This window comes from Oryctolagus cuniculus, chromosome 8 (assembly GCF_964237555.1).
Source record: "Oryctolagus cuniculus chromosome 8, mOryCun1.1, whole genome shotgun sequence".
Lineage (NCBI taxonomy): Eukaryota > Metazoa > Chordata > Mammalia > Lagomorpha > Leporidae > Oryctolagus > Oryctolagus cuniculus.
The window spans coordinates 97,240,009-97,266,432 of record NC_091439.1 but is presented as its reverse complement, the minus strand read 5'-3'; the positions used below and the strand labels follow the sequence as shown (position 1 = coordinate 97,266,432).

At 38.0% G+C, this 26,424-nt stretch overlaps 1 protein-coding gene across 1 annotated transcript in view; it reads right to left on the bottom strand.

Annotated features, from left to right (window-relative positions):
• The window catches only part of LOC100344499 (transmembrane protease serine 11G), a 39,348-nt gene that overhangs the window by 8,227 nt on the left and 4,697 nt on the right, over nt 1-26,424 (bottom strand). Inside the window, exons 2-7 of the mRNA XM_008267799.4 lie at nt 10,581-10,702; nt 8,720-8,838; nt 5,029-5,096; nt 3,939-4,099; nt 1,840-1,878; nt 924-1,095 (exon numbers count right to left, since the gene is read on the bottom strand). Of these exons, the coding sequence (XP_008266021.4) occupies nt 924-1,095; nt 1,840-1,878; nt 3,939-4,099; nt 5,029-5,096; nt 8,720-8,838; nt 10,581-10,702 (681 nt within the window). The remainder of the gene's footprint in view (nt 1-923; nt 1,096-1,839; nt 1,879-3,938; nt 4,100-5,028; nt 5,097-8,719; nt 8,839-10,580; nt 10,703-26,424) is intronic.

Genomic DNA, 26,424 nt, shown 5'->3' with positions numbered 1-26,424 from the left:
ATGGGCATGGGATACAAGTGTGAGGGAAGGGCAGATTATTTAAGGTGATGGATGATGGAGGTATTCCCATCTTCTTTAAAATAGTTTTTTTTAATTGAGAGGCAGAGACAGAAAGACTGAACTAGAGAGACAGACAGACACACACACACACACAAATTTCTTTAATGGTTCACACCACAAGTGCCTGAAATGGCTGGCACTGGAACCATGGGGCAGCACTGGAAAGGAGCCAGAAACTCAATCCGAGTCTGATATAGGAACCAGTTATTGAACCATCACTGCTGTCTCCCAGGGTCTCCATTGATTGGAAGCTGGAACTAGGAGCCAGAGCCAAGAACTGAACTCAGGCAAACTGATGTGGGACATGGCATGTAACCCCTAAGATAAATACCTGCTCCTCCATCTTTTCTATTGAGGCTCTGCTTTCAACTAGCGGATAACAAATCCCTCATCCCATAATAGCTTATTTTTGTCCTTGAAGGGATTCTATATATTTTTAAAAAACTATATCATTGCCATTGTCAATTATAAAACTAATACACATCAATAAATGAAAATATAAATAAAATCTAGACATATATACATACATACACACATACATATATATATACACATACACACTCATATAAATGTATGTGTAACTGTGTAACCATGGAGAGAGAGAGAGAGCAAGAAAGGTAAAATTTTATTATTGTTTTCTCATGCTTCCTTTTTATTTAGTATTGTATCTAGAATATTTTCTCATTTTTAGAAATTTCACTAGCATTACTGTATCTCATTTTGTCCATATATCCCACATGCTAAAGATACTCTCTCTAATTTTTCTACTGTTCTTTAGTAATTATGAGATTAGAATTATTAGATATGAAAGTGAGAAAATGAGATAGCATTGGTGATTTTGTGGGTCCCAACTGAATACTTACGTATCAAAACAGTGGGCGGCAGTCAGGAGCCAATCTTCACTGATCAAAGATGCTCCGCAGAAGTGGACACCATCCATCTGTAGACTGGCTTGCCATGGCCAATCAGCTTTCTTTGCAATTTGACCATCAGCAATTCTTTCCATGGATGGGTATTCCATTCCTATACCACAACCTGTTAGAAGGAAAGAAGATGGCTATTTCCTGAAAGTACTATATGTATGGATATATTTGGCATATAGTTAAAGATGGGAACATCAATACCTATGACTTGCTTTAAAAATTTGTGGGTATTAACCTTACATATAATAGAATAATAATTAGTCACAGAGATAAAAGGTGATTATTTACATTTTAAATGTTTATTAGTATTTAAAAAATAATTATTGAATATTTTCCTAATGTATTTGAAGTAATTTTACTTTAAAACTTGCTTTTTCATATATTCTGGGGTCATGTTCTATATAACGGTTTACCCCAGTGAGAACTGACACACTTGGGTATTAACTGTACACTACTTATTATAGAAAAATGCCATTTGTGGTCTTTTAAAATACTTGTTGGACATTAGGAGCTTAGCAGTACTATAGTGTAAAGTTTCCATATTGAAGTTAATGAATACCAGTTAATTTTAAACAAAATTTTCTACTTTAGCAAAATGAGGGACATTTTAAAAATTCACAAGAAAATAAATTGTTAAATAGTCACTAGTAAAACTTTCTGTGAAAAAGAAGTATTTCCAATAGACCTTTCCAATTATTAGTAGTGATTTTTCCCTTGAGAAGAATGACATCATGCATCTATTTAGAGATGTTCTATAATTTTGGGAAATGATAGGCATATGAATAGAAAAAGGCTAAAAGTGTTTTGAGTTTTAGTGTTAGATTTAGAAGCATCTCAGTGAGATTCTTGAACTTACAGCTATTCAGAATGTGCTCTGCTTGTACTTCATTGATATCTGGAAAAAAACAAGGTGATTAATCATCACTGGAATTATAATTTAAAATACTATGTCTATGAAATGATTTTTTGTTCTGATTGGGAGGAATTGTAGTAGTTAGTTTATCATTAAATTTAACTTAAAGGCTATAGAGTAAATCCTATAAAAAGGAGAGAACTGGGGGGCAAGCCTTTTGGCATAGTGGGATAAGCTGCTGTCTGGGATGCCAGCATCCCATATAGGTGCCAGTTTGCATGCTGGCTGCTCCACTTCCAATCCAGCTCCTTGCCAATATGCCTAGGAAAGCAATAGAAGATGGCCCATGTGCTTGGGCTGCTACTCTCACATGGGAGACCCAGATAAATCTCTTGCCTCCTGGCTTCTGCCTGGCCCAATCCTAGCCATCAAGGCCATTTGAGGAGTGAACCAGTGACTGGAAGATCTCTCTCTTTGTCTCTCCCACTCTCTGTAACTCTAATTTTCAAATAAATAGATCTAAGAAACCAAAAATAAAAACAGTAACTGAGATAGAAAGTTTCTGAAATTCTAGAAGGCTCTGCTATTGCATAGGTCATTGAGTTCCAGAATAGGGCTCTTTCCATAGTCACCTGCAGTCTGTCCTATGGTATATTCCATACATTTCTAATTTTTTTAATATATAGTATATCTATATATACATATATAGATATTTAAATGATCTCTTATCCTATGAAACTCAACTTTGCTTGATAATATATATATTATATATATTCTCTCTCTATATATGTTTTATATATATATATATATATATATTCTCAAAATAATTCCCAAACACTCTTGCAAAGCAGAAGAATTAGGAAGATTCACCACTTTGAGAAGGTGGCAAGGATGGTAATAAGGAAGTCTCAACGCTATCTTACTAAACAAGCAACTGAGGATCTGGTGAGGGGGAGGTGGATCTCCCAGGATGGCCAATAGTGACTGACAGCTGACACCCTCTTCTCAATGCAGCAACACTGTGAAGGACTAAGTTCCCCACAACAATAGCTTCTGAAATAATGAGTTTGTTTCTAACATTCGACTGGGCAAGAGCTCAAAATCAAACTTAGATTTCTTAAAAAACTTCCATGTCTCTTCCACATTCCACAGGGAATGTGGAAGTGACATGGAAGTCCTCAAACATTCCCTCTGGAAACCTTGTCTCTGCCTTCTATAGTCCAGCGCCTTGGATGCAGCCTGTCTGTGTGATTGATAGAACTGGACATTGGGCATCCCTCACAGAAGGAGCCTCAAATTGATTTTTCTTGTTTCTGACTTATGCCAATGTAAAATATAATCTCCTCTGTTAGCATCTGCTACCTGCTGTACCCCTGGAACTATTTTGTAGAATAGTACTGGGGGAGATTTACTGGCAACTTGTAATTTTCTGTTACTTTATAATCTCATGTCATGGCTTAAACAAGTTCTGGTAAAATATGACAACTTCAAAGTTCACTCATAGTCCTGGAATCACAATGCTCTTTGTTTAATCTCATCCCACAAACATTCGTCAATTAGCTCTTATGTCTGGGTTACAAATGAGAGGCTGTGCTTATCCCAGAGACAGGTCCTATCTAGTCTGGCATCTTTCTTCTTCATTAGCCCCTTCATGTCCTGGGCAAATCTATCCTGGGTGCTGTGGGAAGGATGGAGAGGTGGAGCTCTTCCAACTTGAGCCCAAGTCCTCCTTGAGTCCCACAGACTGTGCTCTGTATGTCCAAACTGCTCTCACATTTTGGATTCAGACCGTAGACAGTACGGCAAGTGAAGAGCGAGGCACCTACCACGTCAGTGATGCAGGGTAGGTTTTATCACATGCGTGCTTCACTAATCCAAACAATTTCAATATGATTTTTTTTAAAAAAAGGAAGAAATACTATTATTTTTGCATTGTCATACAATGCTTGCTTTAAACTTATTTTGATCTTAGCCAAACAAAGATAATCTTTGGTGCTTTGTGGGGGTTGTTCATTCTCAAGTAAGTGAGAAACTTTCTCTGCAGCTGAGAAGATTAAGAAAGCAAGTAACTGTAGCAAAGGAAGAAAAACAGTATTTCTTGCCTCTAAGGTAAGGGAATGAAGTATCGATCATCAAGAGGCTTTCATTTGAATTCAGCTTCTGATGTAAAATGTCATCAGCTTGCTTTCTCATTGTGTCTGCGTTGTTAGCAGGGAACTGAAACATAAGTAATGCATCTGCTTTCAAACCATCATTGCCTGGCCTGAAAAATAAAATCACCAGAATGAGTGAGGGCATAACCACAGCAGTTACTATGTTATCCATTGTTACTTAACCATTAATTGTATCTTCAAGAAAATATAATAACAATATTTTTTTGATTTGTCATGAAATTTTCTACCCTTCATATGTACACAGATGTTAATACCTGAATTATTTCCTGCTTGTAAAACTTTTTCATACTCAAGGAGAAGAAATTTATATGAAACTTCTTAGAATTATTTTCTGGAAAAATGTCAAATGCACCTGTTAAATTCATTAGCCTTGTGTATATATACATATTTTGTGTTTTAAAAATTCAAAATATCTGTTTATTATTCTTATAAAGTAAATAAAATTGGGGCAGGTGTTGGTCGCAGCGGTTAAGACAGTGCTTGCTGTGTCAACATTCCATATTGGAGTGCCTGGCTTCCAGGACCAGTCTACCCTGCATTCCAGCTATTCCTGCCAATGAGCATCCTGGGAGGCATCAGGTGATGGCCCAAGTAGGAGGGTTCCTGCCACTCATATATAGAGTTGGCTTTGACTTGGCCTACCCCTGGCTTTTGTGGGCATTTGAGGAGTGAATAAACTGATGAAACACCTTTCCCTTTCAATCTATTTGCCTTTCGAGTAAGTAAGTAAGAAAGTGAGTAAATAAATAAAATTGAAAAAAGTAGTTAATGATTATAATAATCTTCAGCTGGAATGCAAAAGTCTTAAAGGACAACTAGTGGAATGCATTTCATCACTATCAAGAACTTCTTACTACAGGTACACAGTGTGGGAGGAATAACAATTAAATATAATATTACAAAGTTGCTTTCATCCTTGGTATGCCTAAGATCTTTGGCTTTTTTCCAAAAAGCACTAATATAATCATTTTATATATTAATACAAATTTCAAAATACAAATTAATTAGTTGTGGTTACCTAAAGTTGACAACATGAGATTTGATGTAATGATCTTTTAAACTGGATCTTTGAAATATGTTATCTATCTGAGAAGAGAAAAGAAAAACAGCAGAGTAGAACTTTGTTAAATGTGAATTTCACACATGTCAATATGTCACAAGGTGCTTGTATAAAATCTGCAATGACACAAATATGATTTGCTTCAATGTTTGTTTAGAGTTATCCACAAAGCTCATTTGGGCTTCATCCTGATGTCATAAAGGTCATACTTACAGTTGAATGTTTTGAACAACTTTTCACATGGCCAGAGATACTGATATAAAGAGTTAAAATTAATCAAGTCATTATCATGCTTATGATAGAATTGAAGGGACAGTATTTTAGGATTTAGTGAAAGTTTTTAAGTCATGTTTTGAACCTGTGGTGAATAAGGGATGTGAAGAGTATATTAATGAATACAAACGTGTAAAATAAATATACTTATCAAGAAAAATACATGAAATTATTTCTTGGAATAAGACAATAAACGCCCCTTGGGCATCATTTCAGATGTTTTACATGTAATAATTTCTCTGTAGTATAAATTCTTAGGTCAAACCATTTCTCAATAAAACCAAAGCTTGTCGCAGTATCTGTGATTGCATGAACTTTATTACAGTTGACTCATCAAGGTGGCCTGTCAGAAATAAGACTGAACCATAAGTGTACCCATATCTGAAGAGTTAGCCAGAAACTCAAGAGGAGATGTTGTACTGCAAAACTGAGTGTAGGGCTAACAAGTGCTTTGTGGTCACCTGGTTTGATTTATGAAATGCTCTTTGGTGAAGTTTCATGTGGTATCATATTGGATAAGTTGGTGAGTACAAGTTGTTTTTTTTTTTTTTTTTTTTTTTTTTTTTTTTTTTTTTTTTGACAGGCAGAGTGGACAGTGAGAGAGAGACAGAGAGAAAGGTCTTCCTTTTTTGCCGCTGGTTCACCCTCCAATGGCCGCCGCTGCAGCCGGCGCACCGCGCTGATCCTGGCAGGAGCCAGGAGCCAGGTGCTTTTCCTGGTCTCCCATGGGGTGCAGGGCCCAAGCACCTGGGCCATCCTCCACTGCACTCCCTGGCCATAGCAGAGAGCTGGCCTGGAAGAGGGGCAACCGGGACAGAATCCGGCGCCCCAACCGGGACTAGAACCCGGTGTGCCGGCGCCGCAAGGTGGAGGATTAGCCTATTGAGCCACGGCGCCGGCTGACAAGTTTTTAAAGAAATCTATAGTTATTCAAAAACAAATGACCATGTGTTTTCCTTATAAAGGACTATGAAGGTAAATTATTTTTAAGGAAATAATTTTACATACAGTACAGACATGTGCATTATTATGATAAGTATATACTAATGCATATATATTGTAAAAATCTTAAGAAGCAACTAGAAGAAAAGAATAAAAACATTCAAATCATTTCTAATGTCTAGAGACCTGTTATTTACCCTTTTGGTATATATCCTTCAAGATTTTACATATATGTTTTACATGTACATATGTAATATAAAAATGTGTATGCATATGCATATATGTAGTACCCATACATTTTCAGCCTGCCTCCTTCCATTTTCTTTCCAATACCATCACTTTTTTTTTCCTTTTTAAATCATAGCTTCATGGACATATTTTATTCATGGCAAATGAGCACATAAACAGTCTGGGTTTTTAACTCTACAAAAAATCTATAAAATTTATTTTAGGTTCTGTCTTTAGTCCTTCCTTCTAGGAAAATATTTGTTCTAAATGTTGTCCAAACTCTAAATCTGGGGTCAGCAAATTACAGCACAGAAGCCAAACTCTTGCCTGCACCTAATTTTTATTGCCCATGATCTGAGAAAGGCCTTCATATTTTTTGATAGTTAAAAAAATGAAAGAATAATATTTCTGAAAACTTAGAAATTTCATAAAATTGAAAATTCAGTGTTCATAACAAAGTTTTATTGAAATATCACATTCATGGCTGGTGCCGCGGCTCACTAGGCTAATCCTCTGCCTTGCGGTGCCAGCACACCGGGTTCTAGTCCCGGTCGGGGTGCTGGATTCTGTCCCGGTTGCCCCTCTTCCAGGCCAGCTCTCTGCTGTGGCCCGGGAGTGCAGTGGAGGATGGCCCAAGTGCTTGGGCCCTGCACCCCATGGGAGACCAGGATAAGTACCTGGCTCCTGCCATCGGATCAGCGTGGTGCGCCGGTCGCAGCGCGCCGGCCGTGGCAGCCATTGGAGGGTGAACCAACGGCAAAAGAAGACCTTTCTCTCTGTCTCTGTCTCTCACTGTCCACTCTGCCTGTCAAAAAAAATAAAAAGAAATATCACATTCATTTGTTAATGTGACTTGTCATGACTGTTCACACTACAATGATAGCTATGAGTAGTTGTAGAGACTGTAGCTTCCAAGGCTAAAAGAATTTTAAACTTTGTACTTTATAGAAAAACACTGACTCCTAGTCTAAATTATTATACTTATTATATTATACATAATAAATAATATACTTTCCTTCTTTTATGATTTCCACTTACACTGTAGGCAGCAGGACTAATATTAACGACTTGGTCATTTGTTTACTTATCTCTTATATGAATATTTTTATGGTCCTACTAGGTGGCAGATACCTTGAGAGGTGCCAGAAATATAACAATAGGTAGAATTAGCCCAAATATCAATAAATTCATAAGTCTAGAAAGGGTATAGACATACAAGATAATACTGTTAAGACAGTAAGTACTCTCACAGAGTGGTATAAAAAGGTTATTGAGACATCACTTTTTATACTTTTTATTCACTATGTCTATTACTCCTCAGATTGAATGAGAGGTGGGTGAAATTATAGCTATTTCGGAATTGAATTTGTGGGGTCAAGTAGCTTTTTCTAAGTTGTTAAGCTAACAAAGGATAAAATTAGGACATGAATCCAGATGATTCTGATTCCAACACTTCATTGGAATATATTGCTTGATGTGACAACATATTCTATACTCTATACTCTCCCTAGTTTTTTCCTCCCTTAATCAGAATACCCTTAGGATTTGTTTTTGAAAGGCAAACCCACTCTACTGAATCACATTCTCCAATTCATTAAATCATCTTTTCACTGTGAGTTGGCTAACGTATTTCTCAACCTGGCTGGAATGATCTTCCATCTCTGATCCTTGCTGGGCTCAGTAGAGGCTGTGGAAATAGCTGAAGCCTCCAGGGAAAGAGTTTTATCTATGGCATAACTTTAGGAGTAAATGTTGGGCATAAGCTGCCTAATGAGAAATGCATTGTTATCCATAGAATAGGTGATTAATTTCCAGGTAACTGAAGTAATGTGTTTTGTATCTGAGCTATTTATTTTTCTGATGAGCTTATATTGTTTAGTTTCTGGTGCAGTTGTCTTTTGTCCAATATATCTGAATGAGCTTCCTGAGGTAATTTTGTTCAGAGATTTCAGAATTAACAAATAAATATAAAATGAAATTTGAATTTCAGAAAAACAACACAGGAGGCTTTACTTCAATCAAGTTTCAAATATTGTATGAAGACCTTTTCAGGAGAATGTGAAATTGGAATTTAACTAGGCATTCTTCTGTTGAGGCAAACTTACCATAGGTGGACTTTGTTGTGCTGACAACTTGGCTCTTGTTCTAATCTTCTCCACAACAGTATTGTCAGGGTAGAATGGATAACAGCAAAGCTCACACTTACCTCACTGTTGATTTTTTCTTTCATATCAGTCCTAATATTTGAGTGTTCTACTGAAAAATCAGGATTATATTCAACACTGGGAATCTGGAAGGAGATGTGGTAATAGTGGGACTTCTGATCTGAAAGGCAGAATAGAAATAAATAAATTGCTTCTATTTGGTTCATTTCAGTTGTATAAACACAAGAGGACTTCAAGAAGTTCATACAAATGGAATTAAAAGATACATTTACTTTGGTACAAAAGGTTTTGAAATTCATACTTTTTAATAATATACATTTTCCATGTGCATGAATCTGAACTTTTCCTCACCCAAATAAACTATCTTTAAATTCTATTTTCTGGGGCTAGAATTGTGGTGTAGCAGGTAAAGTCATGACCTGTGACACAGGCATCCTATAAGGGTGCCAGTTTATGTCCTGGATGTTCCAGTTCTGATCCAGCTCCCTGCTAATGTCTGGGGAAAAGCAGGGGAAGATGGCCCAAGTGCTTGAGCCCTGCAACCTACATAGGAGACCTGTGGCTTCAGCCTAAACAAATGCTGGTCATTGAGGCCATTTCAGGAGTGAACAAACAGATGGAAGGTGTGTTTATGTGTGTGTCCCTCTCTCTGTAACTCCAATTTTCAAAATAAATAAATAAATATTTTTAAAAATTCCATTTTCCATGAGTTTTTAAGTACTCTTGTTCTTAAAAAGAAGAGGTGATTATCATCAAAAAGGTTGCATAGAGATGAGTGTTTAGCCTAGCATTCAAGCCACCAGTTATCCCTTTCCTACATCGGAGTATGTGGCCTTGATCCCTTGCTCTGGCTCCTGACTACAGATTTGCACTAATGTAGGCACTGGGAGACAGTGGCAATGGCTCAACAACTGGGTTTTGGCTACCCATGTGGGAGACCTGGATGGAGTTTCCAGCTTCTGGCTTTGGCCTGATACCTGTCCAGGTCATTATGAGCATTTCAGGAGTGAACCAGTGGAGTCAAGTTTTCTCAGTCTATCAAGTAAATTTAGATGCTTCAAAAGTTGGTATAATTGGTGAATTCCTGGGGATTCAGTTTTCAACAGTTCTGGCCAATAGCTCTCTCTAACTCTTTTTTAAGATTTATTTATCAATTTGAAAGTCAGAGTTATATATAGAGAGAAGGAGAGGCAGAGAATGAGATAAAGAGTTCTTCCATCTGTTGGTTCACTCCCCAACTGGCTGGAATGGCCGGAGCTGTGATGATCTGAAGCCAGGAACCAGAAGCTTCTTCTGGGTCTCCCATGAGGATGCAGGGGCCCAAGGATTTGGGCATGTTCTACTGCTTTTCCAGGCCATAGCAGAGAGCTAGATCAGAAGTGGAGCAGCCAGTAATCCAACCAGCACCCATATGGGATGCTGGCACTGCAGCAATATGGCCCAACCTGCCAGGCCACATTTCTGGCCCCTCTGTTATTCTTTTTTAAATGCATATATTATCACAGTCACTGTGGTTGTCTGTTGGATCCTGAAAAAATTGTTACTTGTTAATGACAATTAATAAATTGCAGCTGTTAATTTAGTAAAGGTAATATGCAGCATTATAAGTGCCTGATACTAAAGTTATTATTTTTACTGAAATAGTATTCCAATTACTAGTATATTAAATATTACCACAACATAAAATCACATAGGAATGTATTGGGTTGCTCAAGAGATACTATTATATCAATTGAACCAAATTTTAAATGTTGGAAGTAATTTTTACACAGAAACAATTATCATTTTTCAAATTAATATGTTTATTCAAATGAAAATGGCATTGCAAATGTTAGAAGATTGTTAGACTTTCAGACAAATTGAATTTTCAGATTTTCAAAATAATGTGAAATAGGTACTTACCATATGACAAAAAATAAACAAGGAGACCAATAATTATTGCCAAAATCAACACAATGGCTGTGACAATAAGGGCAATCATCCATGGTTGAACTGTGCTTGTTCTTCTACCCAGAACTGCTGGCCTTTTGAGAGAGAGAGAGTTGTTTATTAAAAACAGCTCTTTAAGACTGAATATTCTTCTCAGCATACAGAACTTTTCCTGGAATTTTTAGTTAGCTTATATTGCATTTGACAACATTTAGGTATATTTTTCTATGAAATATTAGAAAAGCACTACCAAAAATCTAATTGACATTTAAGTTTATATTATGATTTTTGTAAGTCAGTATTATACTATGGTTGACTACTATTTCCTGATCATTCTACCAGACATCTTCAACTATTTCTTTATAAATGCACTAATATCACATATCTGGTCCAAGTGCTTCAAGTCACAAAGAACCTCAGAGAGCAAGAGCATTTGTGTCACTTTTCTCATTATAACATGGACAGATAGCAGTTCACAGATTAAAAAAACCTCAAAGTTGAGTATTGAAGGAGCCAAAAATAAAAGTTGGGCTGTTGGGGGCTCTTTTCCCACTTTTATACTTCAACTTTATAGACGCAATCTAAAGTACATATGAAGAACATCTAAATTAGGGCAGATTGAAGAAAATTGAATAGAATTTTAAGAGGGAAATCATTAGCAAAAAAGAAGAAATTCATAATAGAATGGACTCGGGCACTCTGCAGTGTGATATGGTTACTATCTATTTACAGGGTTGTAAGACTTTAACCTGTGATTTGTATAGATGACGTTGCATAGGATAAAGCCATATTTGAGTAAATAGAAAATCAATTTATAAAAAAATTTTCAGACAATAATAGTACCAGTGTTAGACAAAGATGGCAAAATGCATGGAAATTGTGTGCAGATGACTGACATTTGGGAAACCCTCACAGAAGCAGGGAAATATGACAAAGCTCTGTATCCACATCAGGTCTGAACAGTTCTAGAGTTGAGACGGTCTAAGATAACACAGTCTTGGGTTGTCTGGAGAGTTCTAATCCATAGAAGAACCACATAACATTATGGTTTTGGGAATTTAAGATGCTGATTCTTATTCTGTCAAATTACATATAGAAAAGAACAAGAAGGAATCACCCTCTCTGGGATTGGAACCTGGTTGTGGTGAAGTGGAAAGTAGGCCCTGGCTAAATAATTATAGATACCAGTTGAGTAGCACCTTTGAACACTGGTGATCTGGAGAGAATGAAGATGACTCTGGTATTCTTGGGTCTGGACAGAGGAGAACCTACAGGCAGATTCCTACCCCCAAACCATCAACCTAAACTCTGAGAAGTATTCAGGAAACACTAATTCCGAGTTCAGCTGGGTTTCTGATAGAATCTAAAAGTTACTCTGTAACTGGTTGGTTGGTAATGAGAGAAAAACATTACAATCTGCATGTATCTGAAGCGTCTTCAGAAGCTGTGGAACTGGAGCACAAGCAAGAGCTGCTGAACTTATCCATCATCTTTATCAATAGAAGACCGTGGTGATCATGAATTCATTCACTTGACATTTACTGAGTTTCCTGTTCATGCTAATCAAACATCTGCTAGACCCACAATGATTAAAACATCATCTCCTTTCCAAGCATGTGTAATTGGAGACCCAGGAAGTAATCACCATGATACATGTGCTACCTGTCATCATGGAATGATGACCCAAATGCAATTAGAGATGAGTAAATGTAATTTGTTTTGCCTTAGAGAAGTTGTCATTGAACTGAGCCTTGAATACAGAGGTAGGGTGGAACCGGGGAAGGTGCCTTAGGCAGACAAAGATACACGAGAACCTGGGGCATTCTGGAGAAAACAGTATGTTAATGAGAGGAGAGGTAAACTTAATTAATGATTTTTACTCATTAATTAACTTGCCAGGTTTTTACTGAGCCTTACTCTGTATAAAACACAGAATAATATAAAAAAGAGTCTTCAAGAAGTCTTCCTTTTGAAGAATTGATAGTTAATAAAGAAAGCACAATTTATATATATTACTACCAGGATTTTGGAAAATTTCTAATGGAATTTTGGAGCTGGACTCATTATTTCCACTAGAAGAAACAATAGCTAAAAATATGATAATTTTTTATTTTAAGAATGCTGGGCCCATCTTCTTTCTGTCTATTTTACTCTTTTTTAAAAATTTATTTTTACATATTTGAAAGGCAGAGAGAGAAAGAAATCTTCACTCCACAATGGAGCTCCAGTCCAAAGTCAGACTGGGAACTCCATCTGAGCCCCTAGTGAGTGGCAGGGTCACAAGCACTTGAGCCGTCTTCCATTGCTTTCCCAGGCACATTAGCAGGGAGCTGGATCAGAGGCAGGGCAGCTGGGACTTGAACTAATGTTCACATATAGGATGCTGGTATGTAAGTAGCAGCTTAACCCATTGCATCACCACACTGTCCCCTATCTTACTGAGTTAGATACAGAAAACAATTTATAAAGAAGGAGCTTGTTTTGCAATGAAATTCTCATCCACAAATAGATGTAGTTTCCTGTTGATGATTCAATTTCTAATGCCAGAAACGCATTGTGACCTAATTACTATCTTATGTTCACAAATGAAAAATTGCTCAGTTTGTATCCTTACCTGTAAAGCCATCACCTTAGATTATTTTATCCTAAGTTTTTAATTAAGTAGTGTTTCTTTCAGTAACAACCTAATTTTAACTTAAACCTTGACTTATTTCAATGACTCTTCAAGGCTGTTAGAAGATTTAGCTTTATAGATACTGGTAAACATTTTTCAAAAAAATAAAAGAATGTGTCATAAAGTTGTAAACATCGCTAAACCATTTATACCACAAAAACTATTTTTAATAATTTTGGTAGAGATGAATTGCTCCATCCATGATTAGAGGAGGAATGAAATTAAGCATTTACCTGGAATCAAGGTAAAATTACAAGTTTTACACTTAAAAATTGCTGAAGGACTACTCTCTCCTGTTTCCTTCTTGGTTTCTCCCTACCCCTAATCCTTCCCATTAAAATAATTTATATTTGGTCAGAGTTTCCCAGCAAGGTGACTAAACAGGTTCACTGTAGTGCAGGAAAATCTAGTCTTAGAACAACTTCTGATATGCAAACAAAAGAAACATAAGCAACCTCATTCTGGAAGTATTCATGCCTACTCTAGATGAGCAGTGACAAAAACTACACATTCAGCAGGTCAGTCTAGAAAACATGTCTCAAAAAGTCAAAGCACTTTTCAAAGTGTCATTTTCAAATCCCTCCCTGCCTTCATCTAGCTTCTAAGTGAGTCATTATCCAGACTGCCTTATGAGCAAGTGTCCTCTGAACAAAATCTCAGCAGCATGGGAGAGACCCTGGCTCTTTTTAGCATTAACTATTTTCTTTCATTGGTACGATCTTTTACTGACATGCTTTCCCTTCCCCTCAGGTAGACCCTCTAGCATCTGTTCCTTTTGAAGATTTTCAATTTTTTTAAATTAAATATTTATATGTATGTAAATACATTTTTATGTATGGCAGAGAGAGACAGAGATCTCCTTCCGTTGGCTCACTCCTCAAATTTCCACAACACCCAGGGCTGGACCAGTTCAAAATTAGGAACTGAAAACTCAGTCCAGTTCTCCAATGTGAATGACAAAAACCCAACTACTGGAGCCATCACCTGCTACCTCTTGGGGTGCATATTAACAGGAAACTGGAATCAGGATTAGACCCAGGACATAAACCCTGGCATTCAGATGCTCAATGCCAAATGCTTCATTTAACCAAAATGTTACCTCTCAATATTTCAGAAATGAGGAGTAAAGAGATTTCTCTGTTATAGCAATGACCAAAGGATTTGAAAGCTTTTCAAAGAGATGTTCGGCATAGCAGTTTTAAATATAGTTTCAAGAGCCTTCCCAGACTAATTCTTTAGTTTTATTTATTTATTTTATTACTCTAATTTAGAAAGCAGAGAGAGACACAGAGAGTAAGACAAACAAAGATAATTCTTTCATGTGCTGTTACACTCTCCCCAGATGCCCAAAATACCTGGGACTAGGCTAATCTGAAGCCAGGAACTGGAACAGTCTGCATCTCCCACATTAGTGGAGCACCAAAGTACTTAAGCCATCACCTGCCGCCTCCCACGTGCACATTAAGGACTTGAATCAAGGCACTCTGATATAGGACACAAGCATCTCAAAGGGCAGCTCAACCATTTCACCAAACACCCATACTTCAGTGGAGTTCTTGTCTTAGCTCTCCTCAGTGTAGGATCTGGGGCTTAACTTAACTTCTTTGTGCTTCAATTTCTTCATGATTAAAAGGGGGTTAATAATATCCACTAAGTGGTATTATCACAAAGACTAAGTGAATTAATATATGTGAAAACACTTGGAACACAAAATGGAACATGGTAAAAGAAATGTTTTAGAAGACTTAGGAGTTTCAGCTATTTTACTACTATTATCATCCATAGCATGTAATTTTCCAAAGTAGCTGAGAAAGGATTCTAAGAAGTTGGTACAGAGATGGAGTGAAATGAGCTGGTAGAGAGTGTGTTGGATGTTAGATGTGCGGCTCATGAACGAAAGGGAGGCCAGGACCAATTCCCCAGACTTTGGAATTGAGTGACAATACGGATACAAAACTAGATACAGATGGAGGGGAAGTTGGGGGAACCTAACAAAACCCTGCCAATACCCATGGAGTGTTCTAGTAGATTAAAGATCTTGAACTTTGAAGAAGGTTTGGCCAGAGTCCACAGGAGAAGCCACAGTCTGGTGATGGACATTATCTGATCAGTATCTATGGAGAAAGAATTACTGGATAAAGATTATAGTTATGGGAAAGTTGAACAAGATGGATGGATCAACAAGTTGGGGTTTTACTTCATTGCCTAGGGAAGACAGAATAACTCTGGAAGAAAAATGGTGTCATCCAAAAATCAGGAAGAGTAGTGTTATTATTCATGGTAACAGTGACTTACTAATGATTATGATAACCATTCTAATTAAACCACTAGATTCAATAAGTCTCATAAAATTGGTGATGTGGGCAGAAATACCAAACATTATGTAAACAAAAGAGATTTGTTGGGGCCAGTGCATGGCTCACTTGATTAATCCTCCGCCTGCAGCGCCGGCATCCCACATAGGCACTGGGTTCTAGTCCCTGTTGCTCCTCTTCCAGTCCAGCTCTCTGCTGTGGCCTGGGAAGGCAGTGGAGGATGGCCCAAGTGCTTGGGCCTCTGCACCCGAATAGGAGACCAGGAGGAAGAACCTGGCTCCTGGCTTCGGATTAGCGTAGTGCTAGCCGTGGCGGCCATTTGGGGAGTGAACCAACGGAAGAAAGACCTTTCTCTCTCTCTCTCTCTCTCTCTCTCTCTCACTGTCTGTAACTATACCTGTCAAATAAATAAATAAAAATCTTTAAAATAAAAAAATGAGATTTGTTCTTCTTTTACAGTTCATGTTCTGACAAGCTGAATGTCTTGTTTTAATAACCTCACATTATGTGAATAAAAGGACTTCATGTTTCATAACTGGAAAGCTTACTAATGTCATAATTAAAATATGATTATAATAACTGGTCTTTTAGTAGATAAGAGTTCAAAAGGGAATAATTTCAGAGACAGTATCCTTTCAAAGATTTGCTCTTAATGCATATTTGCAAAGTGAAGTTGCATGAGAAAATATCCCTAAAGGAAATTTCAGAGTACTGAGATCATTAAAACCTGATTTTTAAGGAACAAACAGAGTACATAGGCCATTGACCTGGTCTATTTAACACAATATAATTGGCCAGCACAATTCTTCCCACCTGCTTCTGCCAACATGTCTACAATTCTGTTGTGCTTCATTTAATAAAATTTCCAATTTTCTTACTAAGGTTTTTCAATTAGGCATTGTTTATCATTAGTTTGATCTCCACAAAAATGTAAGGTTTGTTTTGAATGTTGAAAAATGCACAAATGCATTATTTACACATATTTTCTAGTGAACAAGACCTCCTGCCACTGGATCTGACCCTTGGGAAGTAGTTTTCATTTAAAAAACAAAATTTGAGGCTTACAAAGAAAATCACCTAAGGTCTTCCTAGAACTGCATCTATGTAATACATGAAATCTGTTCTGCTCCTAGTAATAAAAATTAAAAAAATTAAAAAGGAAAAAAATAGAAATAAAAGATGAAAGAATTGTTTGAAACAGCTGGAGAAATCCCCCTTGTGCTGAAAAGGCAGGGAAATGATAAACATGACTTTGACAGTCTGGGTGAATAACAGCTGTGGGGAACTTTCATATCTATGTAAAACACAGTTTTAAACCTCCTGAGGCATTTTAAAAAATAATTGAAGGGGAGAGAGGGTGAGGTATCTTCCATCTGCGGGCTTATTCCCCAAATCAGCTGGGAGGGACTTGGCACAATCTGGGTGGTGGGGACCCAAGTCCCTGAGCCACCATCTGCTGCCTCTCAGGGTGTACATTAGCAGAAAGCTGGGCATGGAAGCAGGGCTGGGTCTCAAACCCAGGCACTCTGACATGGGATAGCGGCATCCCAAACAGCATCTTAACCACTGGGCCAAATGCCTGCTCTTTCAGAGGCCGTTAGTGTCTGTTAGTTTGTCTTCCTTTCCTAATTTCTTTAACATTTATTTGAGACATAATTCACATATTGTTTGGTTCATAAATTTAATTAGGTGGTTTTATTATATTCATATTTTGCTGCTAATACTGAAATCCGTTATTTAAACTTTCATCGCCCCTCTTGCTTTCTATGAATGTTGAGGGGTCACCTCTGAAAGACATTGGCATTGCTTGGGTAACTCCTGCTGGAGCTGCACGAGGCCCTGGGGTTTGGTAGGGCTGCTGGCAGAGGAGTACCAGCTGGGGTCTCCATTACCCAGGCACTGCTGGATAAGCATACCCTGTCCCAGAAGTTGTGGGCAGGGGGCATCTCAGCAAGGAAATGGCTCCACAGGGAAGAGACACAGCTGCTGTTGCTGCTACTGCCAACACTACTGGAGCCCCAATGCCATCTTCACCAAGACAGGGGATTCTACACCTGTCTGTTAGCAGAGCAACTCCGCCTCCAGGAATTACAGCTGCTCAACCTGGTACGAGACTGCCCATGAGCCCACCAATAGAACACCAATAGGCACGGCCCCTCCAGGAATGAGACCCCCCACACCAGGAATTAGAGGCCCACCTCCCCCAGGAACGCACCCACAGACACCTTAGGATGCTGTAGATCTAGCTCGGTCACTTTTTTCTCTGCAATGCATCTTGTGAAACCGTGCTGTTTGTGAGCTTTTGGTCTACTCTTTCTGCATTAATAATAGCTAAAAATAAATGCATAAAGCAATTAAAAATGTATCCTCCAATAGAAATTCTATATTAGGGCTGAGATTGTGGTATAGCGGGTAAAGTTGCCACCTGCGATGCCAGCATCCCATATTGGCACTGATTCATGTGCTGCCTGCCCCACTTCCTATCTAACTCCCTGCTAATGGCCTGGGAAGAGCAGCAGAAGCTGGCTCAGGTGTTTGGGCCCCTGTCAGCCATGTGAGAGACCCAGATGAAGCTCCTGGCAGCCTTTTCAAGAGTGATGGCACGGCTTTACATTCCCGTTTTCCTCCACATCCTTGCCAACCTGCTCTATTTTTCCTCAGGGTTTTGTGTCTTTTTATCCTTCTTCCTGTTGCTTCTTCTCTGTTCTTGTTACACCCCCCTTCTCTACTTCACCTGTTCATTCCTTCTCCCTTCACTTTTAAGTTTAAATCCTATGTTTGAAAACAAAAGCAAATCTTAATAAATCTGTTCACTGTTTACATATTATTCACTCTCAGAATCCTGAAATCATAAGACATTTCCTTCTACAGAAGTCCCTTACTCCTGTCAGTCTACTTCTGAATTTTTTCCTGTTTTTCTCATTTGCATTTCCCTAACACCTACCTCAAATACTCAATGTATTTCATCTGCGCATTCACAGTCACCATTAACAGATCTCTATCTCCAAATAATTTCCCCTCCAATATGTCCTACAGTACAGAACTTTCACCATAAACCACTTCTAAATAGACAGTTCTTATCATGTGATTTTCTAGTTCAAAAAATATAAAATATTTCTTATTATGTGGACTATAAACTATTTTAGCTAAGTATTCTTTTAATAAATATTTATTAAAATCCCCTGATTTGCTAAAAACTTATTTTTTTTCTTTTGCCAGGAAAACTATGGTGACCATGGCAAACGAAATTCCTGCTATCAAATGGTACTCAGGCTACTAGAGGCAGACTGAAGAGAACAGGTTAAAAAACTAAGTTTAGACTTCTGAAAGTGAACCTCATTAATGAGTGATTGGAGGTGGGAGTGGGAAGGTGGTAGGGGATGCTTAGGTGTGTAGTAGGAAGTCATCCCTGAAGAAACTTAGACTCAAAAAGGGAATCATGTAGAAAGAGCTTCAAGAAGATCTGGAGCCACCGTTGGCCGAAAGTTCTGCAAGCTGGACAGGAGTGAGCTTGTTGAGTTTCTGGAAGAAATGAGGCCAGGGTGCTGTCTTTTGGCAAGTCCCAGTGGGAGTGGAACAAGATCCAGGGAAACAGATAAGATCAAATCACAGGGCTTTTGGAGATCCTCACAAGGTGTTACTAGGTCTAAGAATTGCAGAATAAACTGGAGAACTTTGAATAATGGAGGTTATATAATTTATATATTTAAAAGAAGACTCATTTGCTGAGTGAAATTTCCTTTTGCACTCTCCCTCACTCCCATATCTAATGTGGGGAAATATTTCATTTTCTTGACTTTAAAAAATGTTTTCCAAGAAATCAATACTTTTTTATGGCTTCATTTAGACTTAACTCATGTACCACATAATTTACCCATTTAAAGTGTACAATTTAATGGTTTTTAGTATATTCATAGATATATGCAATCATCATGTGAGTTTTAAACAGATTCGCCACAAAAATGAAATCCCATGCCCTGTGGCTGTTCTCCCACATACCTCCCACCCCAACTCTTCTTTCCCAGCCATGAGCAACTACTAACCTATGCTCTATTTTTAGATCTCTCTGATCTGTATGTTTCATATGAATGAAATAATATATTTTTGTATATAGATTTTTTTCACTTGAGATGATGTTTTCAAGGTTCATCTATGTTACAGCAGGTATCAACACTTCATTATTTTTTTTAATTGTCAACACTGTTACATTAGTATATCATATTTTACTTGTCCATTCATCATTGGGGATATGTGAGTTGTTTCCACCTTTCAGCTGTCATGAAGATATGCTACCATAACCTAATGTACAAGTCTTTACAAGGACATACGTTCTTTTTCCCTGTGTTGGGCTCATTTTCACTGTGTAATTGAAACCTCTTGAGGTTGATTTTAGAGTCTTAAGGCCCCTGAGAATGGTAGGAGTTCTTCTTTACCCTACCTTGATCAAAACAGGTTTGTTAGAACAAAGGGTGAGGTATGAACAAAAGGTGAAGCACAGGTCACCATAATAATGATGATGCCTGTTAATATCTTTCATTTATATAGCAGTTTACAATTTATAAAGGGTTTTGACAGGTTCTGTAACATGTGATCCACCAGTTGTCCATGTAAGATTCATATAATAAATCTTATGATGCTCTTTCTTCAATTGTGGCTACTGAGGTTAAAGAGATTTACCCAAGAATATACAATAACTATAATCTAGTTTCTTTCTTTCTTTCTTTCTTTCTTTCTTTCTTTGACAGGCAGAGTGGACAGTGAGAGAGAGAGACAGAGAGAAAGGTCTTCCTTTGCCATTGGTTCACCCTCCAATGGCCGCCGCAGCTGGCGCGCTGCGGCCGGTGCACCGTGCTGATCTGATGGCAGGAGCCAGGTGCTTCTCCTGGTCTCCTATGGGGTACAGGGCCCAAGCACTTGGGCCATCCTCCACTGCACTCCCTGGCCACAGCAGAGAGCTGGCCTGGAAGAGGGGCAACCGGGATAGAATCTGGCGCCCTGACCGGGACTAGAACCCGATGTGCCGGCGCCGCAAGGCGGAGGATTAGCCTAGTGAGCTGCGGCGCCGGCCGAGACTCTTCCAGTTAATGGTTGTGTGTAGACCAGATCCAAGATCTTTGTAAACCTGTTTTTGCTTCTGTAACCAAACTCGAGATACACAACATGAGAACTACAGTGAAGCAAACTGTTTTGATCGCTAATGGACGCAGTGGTGGTGCCTCTGAGAAAAGCATTCAGAATATTAACATGGGATTTTATTATGACTCTTAAGGAACAAATGACCAGGTAACTTTCTTGTCAGTTTTCAAACTGCTTTTTGACTTGGATTTCTATTCAGACATCTGAGAACAGAACTAACAGAAGAGTTCTTGTATCCTACTTATAAGTAAATTAACCGTCTTCACCAGAGGGTCTTGGTCTTTCCAAGAGGAATAATCCTTTCCTGGCCCGCACCTCCTTTGGAGTGCCCTGAAGATCACAGTGCAGGAATCAGTGACTTCACTATCTCAGGACACGTACCATGTGCCCTGGGCATGTATCTTTCTCATGGTCTCTGACAGCGCCACTGAAAGGCTTGGTTATCATGGCTACCTCTACATGGTATAACTGTACTCAGCAAAATCTACATCCTATTGTCAAGCTTCTGTTTTTCTAATATGCCCCATTGATCATTTCCATGGTAATCTGAATTAGAATCTGTATTGTACAGAGGAAAATGTTTATGAGCACTTGTTTTAACAAGAAAGCTTTGTAAATTATATTTTCTTCTTGAGAATGTCAAACTGGTCAAAAACAAAACCAACAGAACACCTATTTCATTAACCAAAAGAGCACCATGCATTGTTAGTCTAACTGTCCCAGCTAGGATCACCAACCCCCTTACCTCTCTACTTGTGAAAAATGTACTAGCCTTTAAGTCTTCACCCTAGTGCTCTGTTAGAAGTGTTCATTTATGTGTTGCTAAGAATTGCTTGCTCTTTCTTGTTACAGTGTTTTCAAAATTTCAGTTGAATCATCACAATTTTTACCAGATCCACTAAGACCTCTAATCTAATTTTTTTATTCTTTTTTTTTTTTTTTAAGATCTATTTATTGTACTTGAGAGTCAGAGTTGCACAGAGAGAAGAGAGACAGAGAGAGAGAGAGGTCTTCCATCCACTGGTTCACTCCCCAATTGGCTGCAACAGCCAGAGCTGCGCTGATCCGAAGCCAGGAGCCAAGAGCTTCCTCCGGGTTTCCCACATGGGTGCAGAGGCCCAAGGACTTGGGCCATCCTCTACTGCTTTCCCAGGCCATAGCAGAGAGCTGGACAGGAAGTAGAGCAGCAGGGTCTGGAACCGGTGCCCATATGGGATGCCGGCACTTCAGACAACGGTGTTAACATGCTGCGCCACAGCGCTGGCCCCTAATTTCTTTATATTAATAAAATTGACTCGTTTTTAATATAGCTAATCTTCTATGATAATATCATCAAAATTGAGTTTGCTATATTTGCTTTGTTTCTTCTAGTTTACATTGGAATAAATCCTACCTAAAAATCTCATCAGTAGTTTGAGTATTGATTTTGTACTAAAATCAGTTTTTCTACTAAAATGCATTGATTATATCTGTGCTTAACATTTCTTCAATTCTAAATGACATTATATTTGTTTCTCAGATTAGTCTTATATTCTTCCCCTGACTAGAGATGATGTTTGCTTTATTCCTATATCATGACCTTAGCTACAAGTCTTGTTCTGGCACTAATTATTGTTATATTTTGCTTGTTAAAATGAAATAAAGTTGAACTTATTGTTGTGAAAATTCTTGGTTGGCATGAGAAATTTTCTCAGTATTCAATCACTATGACTCCTGTGTCATAATGTGTGTCTCTGAAATTCCCTGTATGATTCAATTACTAAACCTATGGAGCAAGACTTAACAAAATGCCAATACTAAAAAATGTCAAAGGTGATACCTCTTAGATATCTAATAAACTACAAAAAATGTAGACTATGTTGTGAGTTTGTAAAGGTAGATTGATTATGAGTAAGTTTGATAATAATAATTTCACACTACAGACAACTTTTATAAATCTGTATAACAAAACAATTCTTGTATTAGTCTCTTAGGAAAAATATTATAAGTATTATAATCTTTTCACTTATCTCCATTCTTTGCCTTCATATTTGTGAATGTGATATTTGTTTTTTAAAAATAATGTATTGCTATGGTTTGAACAAGATTGGTTCCCCATCTCATTCAGACATTTAAGCTCCAAAGTGCTATGTTAACAGTTAATGGATTAATGGTAAGCAATGATGGATTAAGTGTAGAGATTTGATACAACTACACTATCTAGGAAGTAGACCTCGTGGGAAGCTTTCGGTTAGTGGGGGCATGATCTTGAATTATAGTTCTCATTAGAGGGTTGATTATATAAACAGAGTTCAAACTGGACTCTTTATCTGCTTCCAAACTCACTGTGTGATCCTCCCTTCATGTGCATTCTGCCATGAACTGCACTTACCAGATGCCAGAATAATGGAGACATCTGACCTTGAACCGTGAACTTCCAAAGCTATAAACCAAAATAAGTGTTCTTCTTGCTTTTTAAAAAAGATTTATTTATTTATTTTGAAAGTCAGAACTACATGGAGAGAGAAAGGAGAGAGCAGAGAGGAGAGCAAGACAGAGAGAGAGAGAGAGAGAGAGAGAGAGAATTTTCAATGTACTGGTTCACTCCCCCAGAGGGCCACAATGGCCTGGGCCATGCCAAGTCAAAGCCAGGAGCCAGGGGCTTAATCCAGGTTTTGAATATGTGTAGGGGCAGAGACACTGAGGCCATCTTCTGCTGCTTTACCCAGGCCATTAACAGGGAGCTGGGTTGGATGTGGAACAGCCCATATGCCCGTATGGGATAGTGGGGTTACAGGCATCAGATTTATCTGCTGCTTCACAACACCAGCTGCCAAATTCTTCTTTCATAATTTATTCCTCTCAGATATTTAAAATTTATTTATTTATATGAGAGAGAGAGAGAGGGAGAGAGAGAGAGGGAGAGAGAGAGAGGGAGAGAGAGAGAGAGAGATCCCACCTGCTAGTTCACACCTCAAACTTCCACAATGGCCAGGACTAGGATGGGCTGAAAGCTGGGAGCTAAGAACTCAATCCTAGTCTTCCATGTGGTGGCATGAAGCATCATTGTTGTCTCCCAGGGTCTGCGTTAACATGAAGCTTGAGTCAAAAGCAAGAACTGAGTATTGAACCCAGGCACTCCGATAAGAGACTCAGTTGTCTTAACCGGTGTCTTAGCCACTTGGCTTAAAGCCTGCCCTAAGGAATTCTAGTTAAGTAGTGAAAAGCTGACTAATACATTTATAGAGGCAGCAATTTATCAAGAGAAATATAATGTAAGTTGATCTTAAAAAGGGAAAGTCGACTTAAAAAGGGAAAAACGTAATAACATTCAAACTTTTGGGGCTGTGGTGTAGTGGGCTAAACCTCCACCTGTGGCGTCAGAATCCTATATGGGCACTGGTTCAAGTTCGGCTGTTTCTCTTCCCATCCAGCTTTCTGCTATGGCTGGGAAAGCAGCAGAGGATGGCCCAAGTCCTTGGGCCCCTGCACCAACGTGGGAGATCTGGAAGAAGCTCCTGGCTCCTGGCTTCGGATCAGCTCAGCTCCAGCTGTTGTGGTCATCTGGGGAGTAAATCAGTGGATGGAAGACCTTTCTCTCTGGCTCTCCCTCTCTCTGTCTGTAACTCTACCTCTCAAATAAATAAATAAATAAATAAAATCTTTTAAAAATCCAATCTTTTATCAAATTTCCATAAATAAAATGAAAATCAAATGGCACATTGAAAGTTATGCATTACAAATATGAAAAGGGGTAGGTTAACTTGTCAACACAAATTTAAAAATCCATTAAATTTGCATTCATTTTAATTTAACAATTTTACTTTACCATTTAATAATGATTACTGGGTTTACGTTAATGCTAGGGCCTGGTTTTCATTGAGATGATAGCAGTTAAGTAGCATGTTTCACATCTGTCATTGTAATTTTACCATCTAGAATATGGTAGATGCTCAAGAATTTTTTAATTGAAATCCCCTGGTATGTTTCTAACTCTACTGCTTGAGGTAAGTCATGAACATAGGAGAACTCAGAATTCTAAAGATGACTAACATTTAGTATATGGACAAAGAATACATTGGCCTGAAAATCAGAGAGAAACAAGAGAGGAGATAGGGAGAATACATGTGATTTGATGAAAAAAGATAAGAGTCCTCAAAGAGGAATTTATGCATATTCAGAATATTCAGAATAAATATGATAAAATTTAGAATATTTACTGGATTAAGCAATGGGAAATATTTGTGATCATGACAGCAAAGGGAACACAGTAGTGGGGTCATAAATCAAATGTGAATTACTTGGAGGAGAAATGAAAAGTGAGAAGATGGGAGAGTGAATAACAATTTTTTTTCATAGATTTGTGGAAAGAAAGTTATCAGTGTATATGGAGTTGCTGTGATTGTTGTTCTTGTGGATGGGACAGTTTTTGTGTATACCTTCAAGAATATAAACCAAGCAGTAGATATCTGAATGTTAGGAGAGGTATTTGGTTCAGGACAAATTTGAATTATCAGCAACTCTAAGCTATTGAGCTTATTCATATGAAACTGTTTTTATGTTGGTCAAAAGTAGTCATACATTCACCTTTTCATGTGCTTTAACCTAATATCTTGGAGACACTATAGATATTGTCTTATGAATATGAATGGATACAGGTATGCTGGTTGATTAATTATTAGGAAGTTGAAAGGATTCTCTTAATTGACCAAATACATTACCTCTTTGAAGTAGTAGAAAGATGATAGGAAAGCTTATGAGAACTGGAAATTTGAAGAGTCTGGAGACATTTGAAGCATCTTTATGGAAAATAGACTAAGAGGATGTGGCAATGGTGGGCAGAGTAGACAGCCTGTACAAATAGGCATCTCCTGCACATTTGTGAGATTTTTTCTGTAGCACTCCTCAATGGTTTCAACAGAGAGGAGTTATATGTTTCATGAGAATGTAGCCTATGAAAGAGATAATGAAAGAGATAATGGACAAGAGAATTTAGTGGTGTTGAAGATGTTATTGAAATTTTTGTTCAAATGATGAGCCTAAGGATCACGAAAGAGAGAGAGAGAGAGAGAGCTTTGAGGGTGGCATTTGATGGCTATAAAGGGTTCAAAGATTAGGGGGAGTCAATGAATTTAAAAATAACCTGATGTATTAGAAGTAACTAAAAGGGAGTTTAGAATAGTGATAGTAGAACTCCAAAATTATGATCAAATAGAATAATTTCAAGTCTTGAAACATCCAAGATGTAGACATTAGAATAGTAGTTGAAGATAATATTGTAAAGAAAAGAAGAGCAAGGAAATAAATGACTAGGATATGGAGCATCAACGATAAAAGCAATAATGCCACCTACGGTCAATACATGGCTTAGAGTAGAAAAGGAGATAGAGAAGCAAGCGCCAGTCTTCAATAAGTGGAGAGCACAACCCTGGGTCTTTAAGACAGCAATGAGAAATGAAAGAAGGAAGATAGCAGAACTGCGTGAACCTCAAAGGAAAAAAGGCAGTTTCATGAGGGTATTGAGAGTATTGATCCTAGATGACATGGGTAACAAGGATTAAATCTACAGTCACGAAATTGAAGCATGGAGGAGTAAGAAGCTCTTATTTGACTTTACCATAAAGAAAGCTGTGTCCTGAGGAAATAGCTATTCAGCTTTCCAGAGGAATACAGAACAGTCTTGAAAAAAATTAAGCCTGTGGTTTGTTAGTCA